At 57.3% G+C, this 17,400-nt stretch overlaps 1 protein-coding gene across 2 annotated transcripts; it reads right to left on the minus strand.

The window, feature by feature from the left end:
* Nucleotides 1–3,459: 3,459 nt before the first annotated feature.
* KCNN4 (potassium calcium-activated channel subfamily N member 4) lies at nucleotides 3,460–16,037 on the minus strand. Of its 2 annotated transcripts, none has more exons than XM_008520074.2 (9): nucleotides 15,372–16,037; nucleotides 12,380–12,475; nucleotides 10,679–11,106; nucleotides 8,862–8,997; nucleotides 6,509–6,619; nucleotides 6,268–6,386; nucleotides 5,853–5,922; nucleotides 4,472–4,639; nucleotides 3,460–4,040 (listed from the first exon to the last, which is right to left on the minus strand). In XM_008520074.2, exons 1-8 carry the CDS (start codon nucleotides 15,528–15,530, stop codon nucleotides 4,475–4,477), a joined length of 1,284 nt encoding a protein of 427 aa, XP_008518296.1. In that variant the 5' UTR covers nucleotides 15,531–16,037; the 3' UTR covers nucleotides 3,460–4,040; nucleotides 4,472–4,474. The 2 variants fall into 2 exon arrangements, with proteins under 2 accessions (XP_008518296.1, XP_008518297.2); XM_008520075.2 differs by lacking the exon at nucleotides 15,372–16,037 and adding an exon at nucleotides 14,461–14,566.
* Between the last annotated feature and the right edge of the window lie 1,363 nt (nucleotides 16,038–17,400).

The following is a 17,400-nucleotide window of genomic DNA, read 5'->3' on the forward strand; positions in this document are numbered from 1 at the left end:
GAGGGCCATTCATTCCAAAGGACGCAACAAAACGTGAAAAAGATGAATAGCAAAATTAAAAGGACTTTATTGTGAAATACAAAAGATTTGAATAGGTTTAAAATATGTGTCTGGAGATTCACGGCAGTCCTGCCCAAAGAACCAGTTTTATTTTGTGTGTGTGGATTGCACCTCACTAAGCACCTTCCTTTGTTCCGTGGGACATGTGGGTTCAACTCTGCCCCCTCGAAGAAGAGGCCTCGGCCCTCTTCTCCTCCTCCAATATAGTGTGATTCAAAATAAGAAACAACTCTTGGGGCAAATCATCGACACGGTCAGCTCGATGAAGCCATCAGTAAGACACTGACTGGAAGAAATGCCAAGTATTTTAGACCGCTACCGTCACCACCATGTCTGCAGGTCACCGTGGAGACCACTCTGAGGGCTAGCCAAGATTTATAGCATATAAAAATGGGAGGAACTGTGAGAACTTCGTCAATGGAGAAGTGAAACCAAACTGGAAAAAAAAGACAAAACTGTCAACCAGTTATGTTCTTTTCTTTTATGGCGGTTGATTCGTCAATGGAGAAATAAAAGGAAAAAAAAAAAAACCCAAACCGTCAAGCAGTTATTTCTTTCTGTTTTATGGCAAAATTGCCTTACAGCCCATTAGTTAAGCTACGAGAATGGTTCCGGGGAAGACATGGCAGCCCAGACAGGGAGGGGAACTGGGGTGGGGCTGGAGCCTGAAGGGCCCACAGGTGAGGCTGTGGCTCGATGAACTCAATGGAGCAGTATTCTGCAGTGAAAAAGAGTGGGCAGCCGGGTGGACCTCACAGCCACTGCAGGGACCCTTCAAGGTTCAAAGTCAGGAGAACAGAATCAAGATAGAGGTCAGGATGGGGCTGGCCCCGTGGCCGAGTGGTTAAGTCTATGCGCTCCGCTGCAGGCGGCCCAGTGTTTCGTTGGTTCGAATCCTGGGCACAGACATGGCACTGCTCATCAGACCACGCTGAGGCAGCGTCCCACATGCTACAACTAGAAGGACCCACAACAAAGAATATAAAACTATGTACCGGGGGCTTTGGGGAGAAAAAGGAAAAAATAAAATCTTTAAAAAAAAAAAAAAAGATAGAGGTCAGGATGGTGTTTACTGGGGACAGAGGAGGGTACTGGCTGCGAGGGGCATGAGAGCTTTTAGGGGGCTCGTCTCGCTTGAGCCGAGTGGTGGCTGCTCAGGTGAGTACATTTGTGAAAATCCATTGAGACTGCATTTAAAATTTGTGTGCTTTATGTAAAACAGATCTCAATAAAAGGGAAAATGAGCTGGGCCTGGGAGCTAGACTTTGACACAAGGGTAGGTGGGAGCCATGGAGGGCTTTTGAGCACGGGAAGGGCCCAGTCAGGTCTGGGTGTCAGAAAGGTCCTCAGGGGCCATGTTTGGAGGGTGGGGGGGCGCGGTGCATGGAAGGGAAGAGGCCAGAGCTTGGCCCTGCCTCTGCTCCTGACTGGCTCTCTAACCCTGGTAAGCCACCACCCCTCTCTGGACCTCCTTGTCCCCACCCAGTCTCCTTGTGGGAGTGGAGGCAAAACAGAAATAGGAGAGGAAAGGAGCCAGAATTACTGTGACACTGAGTCCCTCTGGCTGAGACCCCTCTGGCTCATGTCTGTGGCTTCAGCCCCTGGGGCAGGGCCATCAGGAAGTACTGATCTGGGAAGGGGTGTCAGGACATGTGGCCCCCAGAGGAGAATGGGGCCAGCAGGCAGGGCAGACTGAGATCTTTCAGAACATCTCTCCCGTGTTCTCCTAGTTTCGTAGTCAAAAGCCCCTTGTCACCAATTCCTACCTTGTCTCAGCGGAAACCTACGTGGTGGAAGGTGAGGTGCTTCAGGCCACCCCGGGTATTCAGTGTGATCATTCGGGGCTAGTCACCGAGTCCCTGCGTGGGACACTGAAGACGTACCACTGGACAAAAGCGAAAATAGTGTCATGACCTCTGAGCATCTGAATGGGCCAGCTGGCTAAGTGCTGGCTCAAATCCCAGCTCCCCCACCTCTTTGCTGTGGCTTTGGCCAGGTTTCTTAATCTCTCTGTGCCTCAGTTTCCTCATCTGTGAAATGAAACCAACAGTACCCGCTTTGCGTCTTTTCACGGAGATTCTATGAGGTCATTTATATAAAGGGCTTCACGTGGTGCATGGTGCAGTAAATATTATCGTGATGGAAACCGGTTCATGGGGTTACGGGAGCTTCAGAGAGGGCTTCCTGGAGGAGGGGACATCTAAGCGAAGGCCTAAAGGAGGAGTGGGAAAGAGCTTGCCAGCTGAGGAGGGGTGGGACGAGGAGAGTGGTCCCTGAGGAGTGAGTTTCAGGGGAAGGCGCCCTGCAGGGGGAGGGAGCTGGAAATGCCTGCACAGGTCCCGTCCTGTTCCTGTCTCCTTCACCCCAGGTGGGTTGCATGCAGAGGAAGAGCAGTGTGTGGCAGTGGGTGGCACAGGCCCCAGATTAGCTCTCAGGGCTGAGGGGCGAGGCTGGCTGTGGATTTGGAGGGAAATCCAAAGATAGCTCAGCAGAGGAGGATGACTCCTCTGACAGCCTGGCTTCCCCGAAGATCTGGGGAAGCAGGATGAATCAGCCCCGGAGTGGAAGGAAGCCGCTGTGGGAAGCAAGAGCCAGGGTTCAAGGCCCAAGGCCACTCTGCCTATGACTCACATCTGGCCACGCAGAGCGGGAAGGCTCAGCAGTGGGCAGGCCAGGTGGGAATCGCGCCCTGCAGCTCAGGCTCCCAGCCTCCAGGCCTGGCTCCTTTTGGAACCTCAGCTTCTGCATTTGTCCCGTGGGATGGGGTGGGGCGGGGCAGTGGTCATGGGGATTTATGAAAAGGGAGCACAGAGCTGGGCATACGGTGGGACCTCTGGAGGCCCCCTCCCCTTTTCCTGTCTGAGTCCTAGCACGTAGGAAATGGGTATATGGGTTGGTTTGGGGTTCCTGTTAGTCTCCTGATGGGTGAACCGTCACCCTGGTTCTAGTGAGACGTGAGTAGAGGCGAAAGGGCAGCCAGGCACTGTCTGAAAGTCAATAGCAATAACAGAAATGATTAAGCTCGTATAGTTAGTTCTTACTAAATGCTGACCCTCTGTGCTACGCCCTGTTTTCATCTTCACAGCAGTTCCATGGGGAGGCGGCCCCATTTTACAGGTGAGGTAGAATGTTCAGAGAGGTCAAGCCCCTTGCCCTAAGCCACACAGCCTGCGGATGGCAGAGCCAGAATTTGGACCCCGATCTGCCTGAATTCAAAGCCCTCGTTCTCAGCTCCAGATTTGGAGTGAGGGGGCAGTCACAGAGGACTCCTTAGCCTACACAGCTGGGAGGGCACTTAGAGGAGGCCTCTGTTTTACAGATGGGGAAACTGAGCAAGGGCCTTCCACTGGATGCCTGCCCGTTTGGAGAGTGGATATGTTTAGAAAGAAACAGCAAAGCTCCTGGCTTTAACATTTATTACAAAGTTTAAGAGTGGAGACTGGTGAGCTGCGCGCCCCCGTCCACCTCCTACCCGCCAGATCTTCTCTGCAGCTCTGGAAAAATGGTGTCCTCCTTGCTCTCCCGCCAGGGGGCGCCGCCTCCTGCCTCATCCCAGCCTCAGGCCTGGCGCCTTCAGCTCTGCCATCCAGCCGTAACTGAGACACCCCAGGATCCTAGAGTCTGGGCCTCCAGTACCCTCCTTCTCTGGGACCCAGGAGTCCCAGCCCCCAGGCACCTCCCCTTCTAACTGACAGCTGGAGGTCGTCTATAGCAGCACACTGAGGGGGCTTTGGTCGAGGGTATGTGGGGTAGTGGTGACCATTTTCCCATTTGGGGCCCCAGGGAGGGGGCCACGGCTTCCCTCCTTCAGCCATGTCCCCACCAGCAGCCACAGCGAGTCAGCCTGCTCGAATGTGAGGCCCCTTCCGTCCTCACACTTGAGGTGCTTTGTTCGTGGGGCCGGGTCAGGAGTAGCAGGGAGGATGTCCTTGACCTCAATCTTGGGGAAAGAAAGTAGCCTGGTTCTTCCTCCATGGGTCCTGGGGAGACAGAGAGATGGATGGACAGGCAGGCCGGAAATCAGAGGGAGAGGGAGAGTGGGGACACCGGGGTGGAGACAGACAGACAAACCAGCAGACAGAGGAGGAAGGAAGTGGTAGGTGTATGGGCACTAAGAGACCGGGTGCAGACGGGCATTTGGACAGGGCTCAGGGACAGGCAGAGAGAGACGGAGGCCAAGCATAGAAGAGGTGGAGGGAGCAAGCTATGGAGGGTCAGCGAAGGGGAGAAGGAATGTCTCCTTTGCTGCCAGTCCAGCCCGAACTTGGAGGCCTTTCCCCTAGACAGCCAGAGCGGAAGAGGAAGCGTGGCCTTGTCTCCAGGCCCTACCCACCCCCTTAGCCACATAGGGTGCTGGCCACAGGCACCATTCCTCCAGGATGCTTGCCTGCCCAACTCCCAGCCCCCTCACCAGCTACGTGGCCTCCTGGCTGGGTTCTGGAAGCTGCCGCGGCCCCAGGGTGGTGCTAAGCAGATCCGTCAGGGTGTCCAGCTTCCCTGCCAGGGCGTCAATCCGCTTCTCCAGGGCCTGGTGGGAGCTGCTCACACCCAGCTGCAGGTCACACAGGATCATGTGCATCTGGGCAGAGAACGGGTCGCGGCATCAGGGGCCTGGGGGACACCCCTCCCTGTCCTGCACAGTCAGGCAATGGAACCAACACTTCCTAAGTCCTTACCGGCCCTCGAGGATTATCCTCGATAATAAGTTTTCATTTCTTGACCACCTGCCCCAGCCCAGCTACTTGGCCAAGTGCATTTCATGTATGATTTAAGCTCCTTAAAGCCGTGGGGAGTGAGAATGCTGTTCCCGTGTTCACAGCTGAGGAAACTGAGGCCTGGAGCCATTAATTGACATGCCCAAGGCAGTGCCAGAACAAGGTCTAGAACGTAGGTGCTCACGAAATTTCTGTGGCGTCGATGGATGCCTGGCTTCACAATCCACACAGCCCTTCGGCTGCCTTCTCAGACTGGGAGTCATGGCTTCATCCTTGGGGGGGGGGGGTGTGAGCTTTCTGTGGGGATCCTTCAGTTCTGCGTTTGTGGCTCCATAATCTTTGCAAACGATCACCTGCCAATTCTGGCAGATCCGGGCCACCACTGCCTCACCAAGACCTGCCGTGCAGTCTAGGGACCTGCATCGGTGACTGTGTTTACCATGGCATTGGCGCCAAGGGCCACTGTTTGAATTGTCTCGGACTAATGAGAAAAAGCAAAGGCCACCGGATAAGCAAAGGCGCTGTGAGTCAAGCCAAGGGGTCCTGACATCACCACCGGCGCACTGGCCGAGTCAGTGGTCTCGGCAGGAGGTGGGCAAGCTGAGTCACACCTGGGCCGGGCCAACCTGGGGCCCTGGCCTCCTGGCCCACTCTTTACAGTAGCAGCAGAGACTGATTTGTCTGAAACAATATCACCGTCTCCGTGTCAGGGTTTTTAATTTGTATTTTATTGGTTTTGCCATTTATGTTTGAACTTGGTTGGCAAATTTGCTTTGGTTTTATTGTTGTATGAAAGTCCTGGTTGGAAGGAATTTTATGTCTGTCCACACGTAATAAACTTGACAATAAAAATAATTTAAAACCAAACACTGGAGTTCTTTGTACAGTTTCTGTTTTTTTTTAAGTTTAAAAGGGATCTGCACCTTCTGTGAGCTTAAGAAACGATTGCATCATTCATTCACTCATTCATTTATTCAGCCACAAACCTGGAATGAATGCCTGTGTGTGCCAGGCCCCTGCCAGCGGCCCCAGCCCCCCTCTTTTTCCAGACTTCCCCCCGCCCCGGGATCCTGGTACCTTGGAGATGTCCACCATCGAGTTCACTTGTTCCCGGAGCTTTCGGTGTTTCATCCGCACCTGGCGGAACCTGTGGGAAGAAGTGGGGGTCAGTTCTCCTCCAAGTGTGTTCCCCAGAAGCTGTATGAGCTTTGGGGCAGGATAAGGGAAGGAGAGACCCATGGAGACACAGTAGAAAGAGGAAAAGTTGCCAGGGAGTTGAAGGGGTGGGGGGGCGGGCTGCAGCCACGAGGCCACCTCCCTGGTGGACATTGGGGTACCCAGGCGCACAGACACTGAGACATGCAAAATAAACGGTCACAGACACACTGAGTCACTGTGACGGCCAGGCACGCACGTGCGCACACGCAGTGTAGGGAGGAGGCGACGTGGGCACAGGTGCACGTGGTGTGTGCGCACACAGAGCGGCCCTCACCTGTTGATGGCGGCCAGCAGCCTGCACTGGTGCCTGCGGGTGGCTCCAGAGTCCTTCCTGCATGTGTGTTTATAAAACATCCAGGCTTCTTGCAGCACCCGGGCAGCCGACTCCTTCATCTGGGGGGAGCGGCACGGTGTCAGTGGACACAGACCCCTAAGCTCTGGGAAGAGGGGGATGGGCCTGGACTTCTGGGTCTTGAAGGAGGGGTGTGCTCTGGGTGCTGGCCGCCCACCCTCACCTCCTTGGCATACTGGATGTCCATCATGAAGTTGTGCACGTGCTTCTCTGCCTTATTAAACTCCAGCTTCCGGGCCACCACGGCCACCAGCAGGGCTGTGCAGCAGACACCCTGTGGGCACAGCAGGCGCTATGACACGAGGGCTGTGGGGCTCCATGGGCCAGCCCCATGCCACCACCTCTCTCTCCTTGAAGCCCCCCACAATGGCCACAGAAGGCAGGCAGGACCACCCCGAGTTGACAGACAAGCAGACAGGCTCAGCGAGGAGCACAAGGATCCCAGGGCTGGGATGGGTGGCGCCGGGGTCAGAAACCAAGTGTCTCAGCCCCAATCCTGTGCAGAGTATTCACACCACCAGAATGTCTTCTTTCATTAAGAGTATGATTGGAGGAAGGGGAGAAGGGCTGGTCGGGGCGAGGGGCAGACTTCAGGCTCCTGCGAGACCCCTGCTCACACCTAATTGGCCATCAGGTCACCGAGGGTGTGCCTCACCCTCTTTCCCACCCCCACAACCTCTGCCCATCCTCTCCCTCCTGGACCATCTCCAGCCTCCCACTCACCCCACCCTGACCCCAGAAAGATCTAACCCCCACTTAGGACCCTGCCCCCCTCACCCTAATATCCTTCTAGGCTCCCACTGCCCCAAACTTCTTAGCCCAGCTCTCAAGGCCTTCCAAGGTCCAGGCCTCTCTGCCTCTGCCCAGCCTCCCTCTCAGACAGCTCAGCCAGGGCTTCCTTCTGCTTCACCTGTCTGAGCACCTTGGTCCAAGCACTCACTCTTCTCCCTTCCTTCTCCCAAGGCCTCTGATCCTTCAAGGCCCCATCAAATCCCAACTGCCCTGTGGCCCCTGCTCGCTCTTGAGTTAGAAGGAAACTTCTGAGGCCCTCCCCCACCCCACAAGCGAGGAAGTGTTTCAGCTCTGGACCACTCAGAGCAATTTACCAGCAACAAACATTGGCTCCGGGACTGCTTGGGTTCCAAGTCCAGCTCTGAGCAAGTTATTTAATCTCTCAGTGCCTCAGTTTCTTGTCTGAAAAATGGGCATGCTCACAGTATTACTCTGTGGACTCCGTAAGTCAACACCTGGAAACCGTTGAGAGCAGAGACCTGCACAGAGTGTGCTCAAGAAAAGTTAGCTAGTGTCATTCCATTGCACTGTGGAGCTTGAGCCAGGAGCGGGCTGTGAGTTCTAGTGCAGGTCACTGGGTCTCTCTAAGTCTCAGTTTCTCCTTTTGACAAATGAAGGAGGAGGCCCCGGGCAGCCCTGAGGGTCCCTGACCCTTTGGGAGTGTTTGCCTGCCTGAGTCTCTGTGCCTCTCTCCTAGTCACAAAGACTCACCACTGGGGGCAGGGGTCACATTTCCCTGCCACCCCACCCATCCCTTGTGGACCGAGGGCTTGGGGATGCAACACGTCCTTCCTGGGATGTCAGGACTGGGGGCTGGCAGCTTGAGTCCCTGAGGGTGAGGGGAGCCAGAGCTCATGGGGAGGTGAAGGCCAAGGCATTGGGTGCTGGGTCCTGGAGGGGGCTGGGTGGCGGGAACAGGACGCCCGGGTCTATGAAGGGGAGGGGGTGGATGTCTGGATTCGGGAGGAGGCTTAAGTCGGGTTGGGGAGCCCCTGCCTCATCCCTGAGTGCACAGGAGCTGGGGTGGGGTGGCCGGATGCCTGGGGCCAGTTACGATAACAGCCTCCCCACCCCCACGCCCAGCCCGTTTCCTGAGCATTCCCTTTACATGCTTTAAGTCATCAAATCTCGGGAACCCCACGAAGAGTACACAAGTGTAGCATCCCATTTTACAGATGTGGAAACTGAGGCCCAGAGAGATTACTGGGCTTGCTCCCAGCTAGGAGCAGAAGCAGGATTGGAACCCAGGCAGCCTGGCCCCACAGGCGTGCTCGTGATGACTAGACTCTGTGGCCTGATGGAGGCTGGGAGACTGGATTCCTGGGTCCTAGAGGAGCCTAGAGCTGGGAAACCAGGTGCCTGAGTCATAGATGGTGGGGCTTGGGGTGGGGGCAGGATGCCTGAGCCTAGATGGGGCTAGGAGCTGATTCCTGGATTCTGGAGGAAATGAGGCTCGGCAGTCAGGGGCCTGGGTCCCTGAGGAGGATGAGGGCTGGGGTCCTAGGTCCCACAGAGAGTAAGGACTTAGGGGATGGATTCCCAGGTTTGAAAAGGAAATGGGGCTGAATGTCTATGTCCTGGAGACGGAAGGGGGCTGTGGGGGTTCAGACACCCGAGATTCTCAGGGGTGTCCCTGAGTGCCTTTGTCGACGCTATGGGTTCCTGGGGCCCAGGGGATGAGCAGTTTGGGATAGGTGCAGGGCCCCTGAGGGGGCTGTACTCACCATGACCCCAGTGCAGAGGCAGATAATCTTGCCCCACATGGTGCCCGGGACCACATCCCCGTAGCCGATGGTCAGGAATGTGATGGGGATCAGCCACAGTGTGTCTGAAAGTTGCCCGGTGGCATTAACGCCCTGCCTATGGGGAAGGGTGGGTTAGTTCTGAAACCCCACCCCAGGGCTTCCCCTGATGTTTGATACCCTCCTTCCTAGCACACACACCCACAGTCCCAAGAAGCGCTCAGAGAGAGAGCCAGTAAGTTCCGGGCTTTGAAGAACCTGCCTGGCCTCCTCTGCTGTGTAACCTAGGCAAGATGATCAACCACTCTGGGCTGTGGGATCCAGCCAATTCCAAAGCCTGTTTGGTTTGGGCAAGGCTGCCAGGGCTGCTGCATTGGAGCGTGTGGTCGAGGGGTTGAGGGGGCCCAGAAACCCAGCCCGAGGTCCACGAGGTCCACACCTCGGAGCCTGGCAGGGGGCTGTATCCACCCAGAGGAAGGGCGCCTTTTTCTAATTTGCACAAAGATGCTGTGTGGCCTAGAGGTGGCCGTATAAGGACTAAAGTGGTGGAACTCGAAAAGGCTTGGCAGGACTCTGCCCTCCTTTCCCCTCACTTTACAGAAGGGGACATTTAGGTCTAGCCATGGAAGGGATCGAACATCGGCATTTGTCTGACCTTGGCCCACAGACCCTTTGCATCAGGGCCACTTCGTTCATGAGGCCCAGACTCCTCAGACGCACTCAGTTAGCACTCAGTTAGCGTCTGGACGTGGGGCCCGAATCTGCGCTGTGAGTAACCCCACCCCCTCACCCCCAAATGCATTCAAGTTGGAGGACTGCTGCCTCCGGATTCAGAAATGTGGCTCCGTCCCCATCCCGTTTTTCACATGAGACACACGCTGGGAGGAGCATTCACGGATCCCGATTCCCACCAATTTCCCAATTGGGGAAACTGAGATCCTGCCAGGTGAATGAGTTTAAAGTCATGAAAGATTCGAATTGCCAGGGAGACTCTAGATGGTGGAATCTGACGCCCATTTTGCAGATGAGGAAAGAGAGGCTCAGAGAGGAGAGGTCTCCAGCTCCCCTCCAGAGTCTGCCAGATGTTCTAACCAGAGGTTCTCAGACCTGAGCAGGCATCAGAACCACCTGTTAAGGCAGATGGCTGGGCTCCACGCGCCAGAGTTTTGGATTTGTAAGTCTGGGTGGGGTCTGGTCCTGGAACCACACTTTGAGACCCACTGGCTAAGATGACAACACCCCTCCCCCACACATGTGGGAGAGAGATTGAGGCCCTGAAAGGAGACAGGCCCGGCATCAGGTCAGTGTCCAGCAAGCAGCCCTGAGTCCCATCCCAATGCCCTGCAGGGAATTCCCTTCCAGAGCAGCCCCAAAGCACCCGCAGCCCGGGGTCACCAGGAGCCCCTACAGTGCGTCTGTGCTAATTGGGAAAGGTGTCCCCTCCCTCCAAGTCAGATGCAATTGTTAGCCGGGCCCCAGAGCCTCGGTTTGGAGAGTGAACCGGTGCCTGGAAACCGAGGCAGGAGAGGTTTGGAAGCCGGAAGGGAAGGGCTTCCTAGGTATGTGTATCTGGGGAGACTGGAGGCTGCAGGTGGAGGAAGGGCTGGGTCTGGGCTGTTGGTTCCTTCCACCCCAGTGGATGAGAGTGTGGACAGATCTTAGCGAGGAGGGGTGAGGGGGAGGTGGGTGGAAAATGTGAGCTTTTTCCACTGCCAACCTGCACCACCGTACAGGGCGGCTATGGCCGTCTGCGGTTCCTCCAGGTGCTCCACGTACCCGCCCCCGCCAGGCACCCTCACCTCTCAGCCACCGACAGCACCCAGGCGGTGGTAAGCCAGAGGCCAAGCGTGAGGCAGAGCAGCAGGCGGCCGGGGTGCGTGTTCATGTACAGCTTGGCCACGAACCAGTGGCGGAAGCGGACCTGGTTGAGGGCGCCGATGCTGCGGTAGGACGCGTTGAGCAGGACGCCGCTGCGCAGGAGCACCGCGCGGGGCACCAGGTAGAGGCGCAGCAGCATGGCCAGCGACAGCAGCGCCTCCCCCTGGCTCAGGAAGCTGGGCCACGACTGCGTCGCAGGGGGCAGCGCCCCCGACCCCAGCGCGCACGGCAGGCCGCGCACCGGCACCGGGTGCAGCCCGCACACCACCAGCTCCAGCGCGATCTGCGCCGCCTGCCGCCCCGTCAGCGCCACGCGCCAGTCCCGGAGCCCGTTGTCCGTCATGAACAGCTGCGGGGAGGGGACAGACCGGGGGAGGGGTGGGTCGCACGAAGGTCTGGCCGCTGCCCGCCAGCCTGCTTGGGGAGATAAGGGGGCTCCCCCATCAGGCCGGGGAGGGAGGCAGATAGCGCAGGGGCCAGGGGCCCGGGGGGGCTGGGGAGGGTGGGGAAGGAGCAGGGCAGGACCTGAGCAAGGCATCTCGCCTTCTCCTCCCCTAGTTCAGCCCACTTCCAGAACTTTCTGCCCAGAAGCACTTATTGAACTCCTACTGTGTGCCTGACATCGTTTTATATCTTGAGGCTGTGGGTGAAGAAAACGCAAACCTCTGCCTCCCTGGAGCTTACATTCCCCATCCGTAAGCCATTCCTACTCCTGTCTCTGTGGACACGCGTAGTCATCATCACCGGCATCCCATTGGCAGTGACGGTAGCTGAGCCCTTCAGACGTAGGGGAACTGCTGTATCCCCTTCGCACATTGTGACTCAGTGAATGCCCACAGCACAGTGAGATAGAGAGCATTAGTGCCCCCATTTCATAGACCTGGACACTGAGGCCCAGGTCCCTCGGCTGAGCCGTGGCACAGCTGGGCTACAAACCCAGGACACTGAACTGCTCGAATGATTGCTATTAATGATAATATGTACTTCTTACTGAGCACCTCGTAAGTCCCAGGCCCTGGACGGGGCATTACCACACGTGGCCAATAACCCCCGTTTGATACAGGAAGGTAGGGGGGATGGGGAGAAGGGCAGCAGGATCTAGGCCGTCGGGGATGGGACAAGAAGGGGAGGAGTGGAGAGGGGAATGTCCCAGTGAGACAGGATACTGGAGGGGGGGATATAGGCTCCTGAGTCTGGGGGGTTTTGGCGCAGAGGTGGGGACCTCAGGAGTGGGGAAGGAGCTATGGGCACAGCCATGATCTCAGGTTGCTTGGGACTGGAATATAGGTGCAGACTCAAGGATGGAGGACAGAGATCTGAGAGGCTGGGCCTGGAGTGAGGCTGCCTGGGGGTCAGATGGACAGAAGCCTGGAGGCGGGAACTCTCAGCATCAAGGGGAGACCGAGTGTGCCAGGGGAGACCGGGGTTTGCAGGTGAAGGAAGGGCTGCCTGGTTCATCCCATCCCGGTGGGTGAGGGTGAGGGTGTGGACGCCTCTCAGGGTGGAGGAACCTCATTACTCAGCCCAGGACCGGGAGGAGGTGGAAAGTGTGAGCTGACAGGGTGTGGTGGGGGCTGGGGCAGGGGGAGCAAGGCAGGGGCTCAGGGCGGGGCCTGCCTTACCTGGACCTCTTTGGCGTGAAAGGCCAAGATAAGGCAAAGGAGCAGGAAGGTGGAGATGCTGATCAGGCATTGAACCAGGAACAGGTAGAGTGCCCACTGTTGGAGGGATGGAAAGAGGGGTGAGATCCCAGCTGCCCACCAGCTCAGTCCCCCCCACCTTCCCCAATCCGCCATCCCTTCTTACTCCCCAATTTCCTAGCCTCCTTCCCCCACCCCCACCACCAACCCAGTGCCTCCTGGTGTCTCAGTTCTGAGGAAGTCTCAAGACCATCACCCGGCCCCCAGGGAGAGTGCCCTCTTCCTTCCCATCCAGGCAACCCTGTCCTGGATGCCGGCGTCCACCCTCCTCCTCAGCTCTTCTCCTGGGACCCGCACCCCTGAGGGGAGACCTTGAAACTGACATTCCTTCTTAATTCCCGTCCCCTTCCCCATCAGAAATAGTTCTTCAGTCCTGTGTGTGTGTGGTGGTGGGGGGGGGGGGTCTAGAAACAGACATGTTGCCTCTAGAGAGTGCCCCCTCCCCCCACCTTCCCACTCAGCCGGTCCTGCCCTAGAAAGCAACTTCAAGCTCCCCTCCCCTCAATTCCTGAGGAGCCTAGAAATTATCATTCAGTCCTCAAGGAATAAATGACAGCCTCCCCTGCTCTCATCCAGGGGGCAGAATCCCTGAGACCCCAGCCCCAGCTCTGAGAAAGGCCCCCCAGTCCTTGCCCTTGTGTCTCCTCCCCCTCACCCCCACCCCCCACCTCCTGCCCTCTCTCCTGGCTCTAAGCCCAGGGCAGATCTGGCCGGAAGCACATGTCTCCAGAAACCACGGAGAAGTTTTGTTTCCCTCTCTTTGTGTGGCAATACCTTGGAGGAACCTAGAATTCTGGAGGGAGTGATTTAGAGGGGACTGGGACTGCTGGATTCCCTAGGAGGGGGTGGGGGGTCCCTGCCTGGGGGGTGTTGTCAGGGGAAGGGGGCCACCTGGTCTGCCAGGCTTGGCTCAGCACCTGTTTCTCCCAAGACAGCAGCCAGCCGCCCCCTGGCCCGGCGAGCCCCGCCTCTGTGCAGGGGAAGAGGGCCAGTTTCCTGCTCCGGGGGGCCTGCCCCCCCACCCCTCCCTGAACAATGGTGCTGTTGTCCCTAGCCCTCCCCCACCCCTTCATCCTTCTATGGCTCCCCATTCCCAGTCTCTTTCTTCAGTTTGTCCCAAACTCTGCCCCACCAGATATAGCCCCCCTCCGCACACTGCATCCATGTCCCCGCCCCCACCACTCTGGTGGTCCTCTCTGCTTTGCCAATTCCTCTTCCCCCAGATCCCGGACCGCTTTCTCTGTGGCTGTACCTTTCTCTCCTCCTGCGTCTCTGTCTCTCTGTGCATCTCTGCCTCTCTGCACCTCTCTCCATCCCCCCCGATGTCTTTGTCTTGTTCCCCTGCCCTCCCTGGGGTTGGCACCAGCCTTTCCTCCAGCTCTCCTCCCTAGTGAACAGGTGTCTGGGTCCCTGCAAAATGAGTGCATCAGACTGAGATGGGGCGGGGGGCATGGATGTTATCAAGTCAGTCTAGAAAGGGGGCTGAGGAGGACTCCTAGGGTCAGGTATTTCAACCCTCACCCCCAGTTTACAGATGGGGAAACTGAGGCTCAGAGAATGACAGCAGGTTTCCCAGAGTCCCACTGCTGGAGGGAGCAGCCTGGCAGGTGGTAGAGAAAAGGAAGAAAGGAGAGTTGAGAAGGTGGAGGGAGGGGGTGGGGTAGGAAAGCCCCCTGTCCTTTCCCATCTGCCAGCTCTCCCCTGTCCTTGCCTCCCCTGCTGGGTGGGGTGCTGAAGCGGAGGAGCCGAGGGCAGGCCTGGACCATGCTTCCTGTTGGCATGGGCTTCGGCGGCCCCACCCCCTCAGTGCCCGCTGCCCTCGCCTCGGCTGCCTGACCAAAGGAAGCCAGCCTGCCTCAACCCTCCGTGTGGCTCCCGGTCACTTCAGAGCTGCCTGCCTCCCCCAGCCCCAAATCCAACCCTGAGCCTTCGTCTCCCAGGAATCTTCCCAACCCCATCCTCAAATCAGTGCCCCCCGACCAGCCCAGTTCCACACCCCTTACCCCAGACAGGTCTCCAACCCCTCCTTTCCTGTTGAGCAATTCTGTTCTGTCCTCAAGCCACCGATTCCAACCCATGGCTTCCATCCACCCCATCACTGCCCAGAGCAGGGCTGGAATGTGTCGGGAGCCTGCTCAAACCTGTCCTGGCCCCACCTGTCCTCCCCACTCACACTAGCCTCAAAGTCACCGCTTCCCCCAAAAGATGCTCTGAGCCTCCTCCCTCAGACCCAGGGGTCCAGGCCCCCAGCCCCTCCTCCCTCAGACCCAGGGGTCCAGGCCCCCGGCCCCTCCTCCCTCAGACCCAGGGGTCCAGGCCCCCGGCCCCTCCTCCCTCAGACCCAGGAGTCCAGGCCCCCAGCCCCTCCTCCCCTGGGACTCAGGAGTCCAGGCTGGCTACTGTAAACCTACCTCTCCATTATTTCCGAGACTAAATAGTGTGTAGATTATGGGGAAGCTGAGCTTCTTAATGATGGAGATGGGAGAGCAGGGGGTTGTTTTCCGTTTTCTACCCCCACCCCAGCCAGTTTCTTCTGGTCTCTGCCCTTTGCTACAGAGGTACTAGGTAAACTTTAGATAAGGACCGAGGAGCCACCGCCTACTGGAAAAAGTTAGTCTTTCTTCCCACCCTCCCTTCACCGAACTTGGGGTTACCTGCCCCCAATCTGCTCGTGGGAGACTCAGGAATCTGATCAGCCACCCCCTGGCCTCCAGGGCTCCTGGACCTCCTGCTGTCTAATTGCAACACCTTCAAAGATTGAGATGCTGTGACACCTCTTGTGTTCCTTTCGCAGAGAGAGTCCCCAGCATTTACCTCCCCAGGTCCCAGGAGTCTATCCTCCAGCCCCTCCTCCCTCAGACCCAGAAGTCCAGGCCCCCAGCCTCCTGTGGCCCAGGATAAGGGCTCCACTCACCGAGCACCCCCCGAACCATAGCATCTCTGCGTGTAGCACCATGAGTCCGATGCCAATTCCTGCCAGTGCCAGTGCCCAGCCAGCCAGCCACTTCTCCTGCTCCAGCAGGCGCTTTCGCTGCCGCAGGGCCCCCAGGCCCAGCACCAGCTCCCCGCCCATGGCCCCCGGGGTCTTGGGGCTCAGCCAACTTCCTGCCCAGGGTCCCCCACCTCGCAGCACACAAAGGCCAGCCACTGTGGCTTGCAGGTCTTCGGCCTGCTCTACACGCTGGCTCTGGGGCTCTTGCTTTGAGGCACAGCGGAGTCTGTGCCCTCTGGGGGGTGGTGACGGCGGGGCGGGGAGGGGCAGAGGAGGCCTCTGGGCAGAGGGGAGGCTCCCCACCCCCCTTCTCAGACTAAGGAGGGGCTGGGGTGTGTCCTGGGGCAGAGCAAGGAAGAGGCGTGCATCCACGTGGATAAAGACACATGCTGACACACAATGGGCTTCATCACACACAACGGTCTGCCCCGAGTAAAGCACACCTACACTCAGCCACACCCACACACCACAAGACGCCAGGCAATATACCCTTACACGCAGCCTGGCCGGAATCAAAACCTAACACACAGGGGCACACAACACAACCTACACCAAGTGACTCACAACTCCCGACAAACTCTGAAACCCACAGCCACACCCAGACACCACACACGTGGTGTGACACACACCAATGAGGCAGACAGCGCCCCGTGGCACATGCGGCCACCCAAATATTGTCCACACACAGGCACAAACATTACAGTCAAAATTGGCACAACATTCTCCGACACAAACAGCCACACCCGGACTCTGGACATCTGTAACTACACAAACACAACATATACCAAGTGTTCCACAAACACACAATATGTATCAACAGAGCGATACCCAAATGCCACACACAACATATCTATGTAAACAGTGCACTTGCAGTGTCCTAAACATTACACACCCCTGGAATGATACCTGACGTGTACAGACACACAACATTTAGGACACACCCCTGGCAGTCCCCAGTCACCTGGCACACGGCGATGTGCACACTGACACACATCATGGCATGTGGTGACCCAAACACATATGCTCATAGAATGATTCACAAGACACACGGATTCACCCTGACACACAATATACGCCAGTGTGCAACGCCATTCAAACGTCCAGTCAGAGAACAATATGAATGGACGCACATTCATACTGCGGTGCACAGTGACACACACAGCGACCCAAGCAGCATGTGCCCAAAGATATGTTTTGGTGCATCACACAGGACACAGCCCAGAATGGTGCCCCAGGGGAGGGGGCTGGGGGGCACAGGCTGCATGGACCCCGAGCCCAGCGCAATGTGGACAGAGTAAAGCACCATCACCTCCCACTGACAAGCCACCTCCAAACACCACACTCCACACCCACCCTACGGCCCAGCACATGATCTACTCCAACAGTGTGGCCACACAAACCCAACACATACAGAGTATTACACAGACACCCAACAACACAGTATTTCCCAGTACCACCTGTCACAAACACCGTGTGTCGCATGAAACGGCAGATGTGACCCACTGATGCTGCGGGCACTTAGGCCTGCAACAACACCACACACAACACCAGGGGACACCCCCCAGCACAGTATAATACACAGCTGCACAAACACAACACACTCTGAGTGTGGGCACCCGGGCTGCGCTCTTGGCCGAGAAAGCAGAGGCCCCCGGCATGGACAGACACCTTGACGTGAGACGCAGGGCCACATCGCTGAACGATGCACAACTTTACACACACAACTCCCATCAAGAGACACACAGACAATGATGCACAATGACTCCAAGGGTGACACACAATGTAGAATGTGACCCCTTGCAGCAGCACAGAATTAACACATGATCTGGACACTGTACCTTTGGACACAGATCCAAGCCCTCATGCAGCAACACACGGGGACACACTGGTGTGGTGACACAAGACGCCTCGCACAGCATCACACACTCATCTCAACACGCCCGGTGGTCCC

This window comes from Equus przewalskii, chromosome 9, assembly GCF_037783145.1.
Source record: "Equus przewalskii isolate Varuska chromosome 9, EquPr2, whole genome shotgun sequence".
Classification (NCBI taxonomy): Eukaryota; Metazoa; Chordata; class Mammalia; order Perissodactyla; family Equidae; genus Equus; species Equus przewalskii.

Bases quoted from the DNA above. Each gene is read 5' to 3' on its own strand.
- KCNN4 (XM_008520074.2), bottom strand. From the start codon at position 15,530: ATGGGCGGGGAGCTGGTGCTGGGCCTGGGGGCCCTGCGGCAGCGAAAG. The intron at 11,107-12,379 runs GTAAGGCAGGCC...CCCTCCCCGCAG, and splicing joins TTCACGCCAAAGAGGTCCAG to CTGTTCATGACGGACAACGG. The intron at 6,620-8,861 runs GTGAGTACAGCC...CTGTGCCCACAG, and splicing joins GCCTCTGCACTGGGGTCATG to GGTGTCTGCTGCACAGCCCT.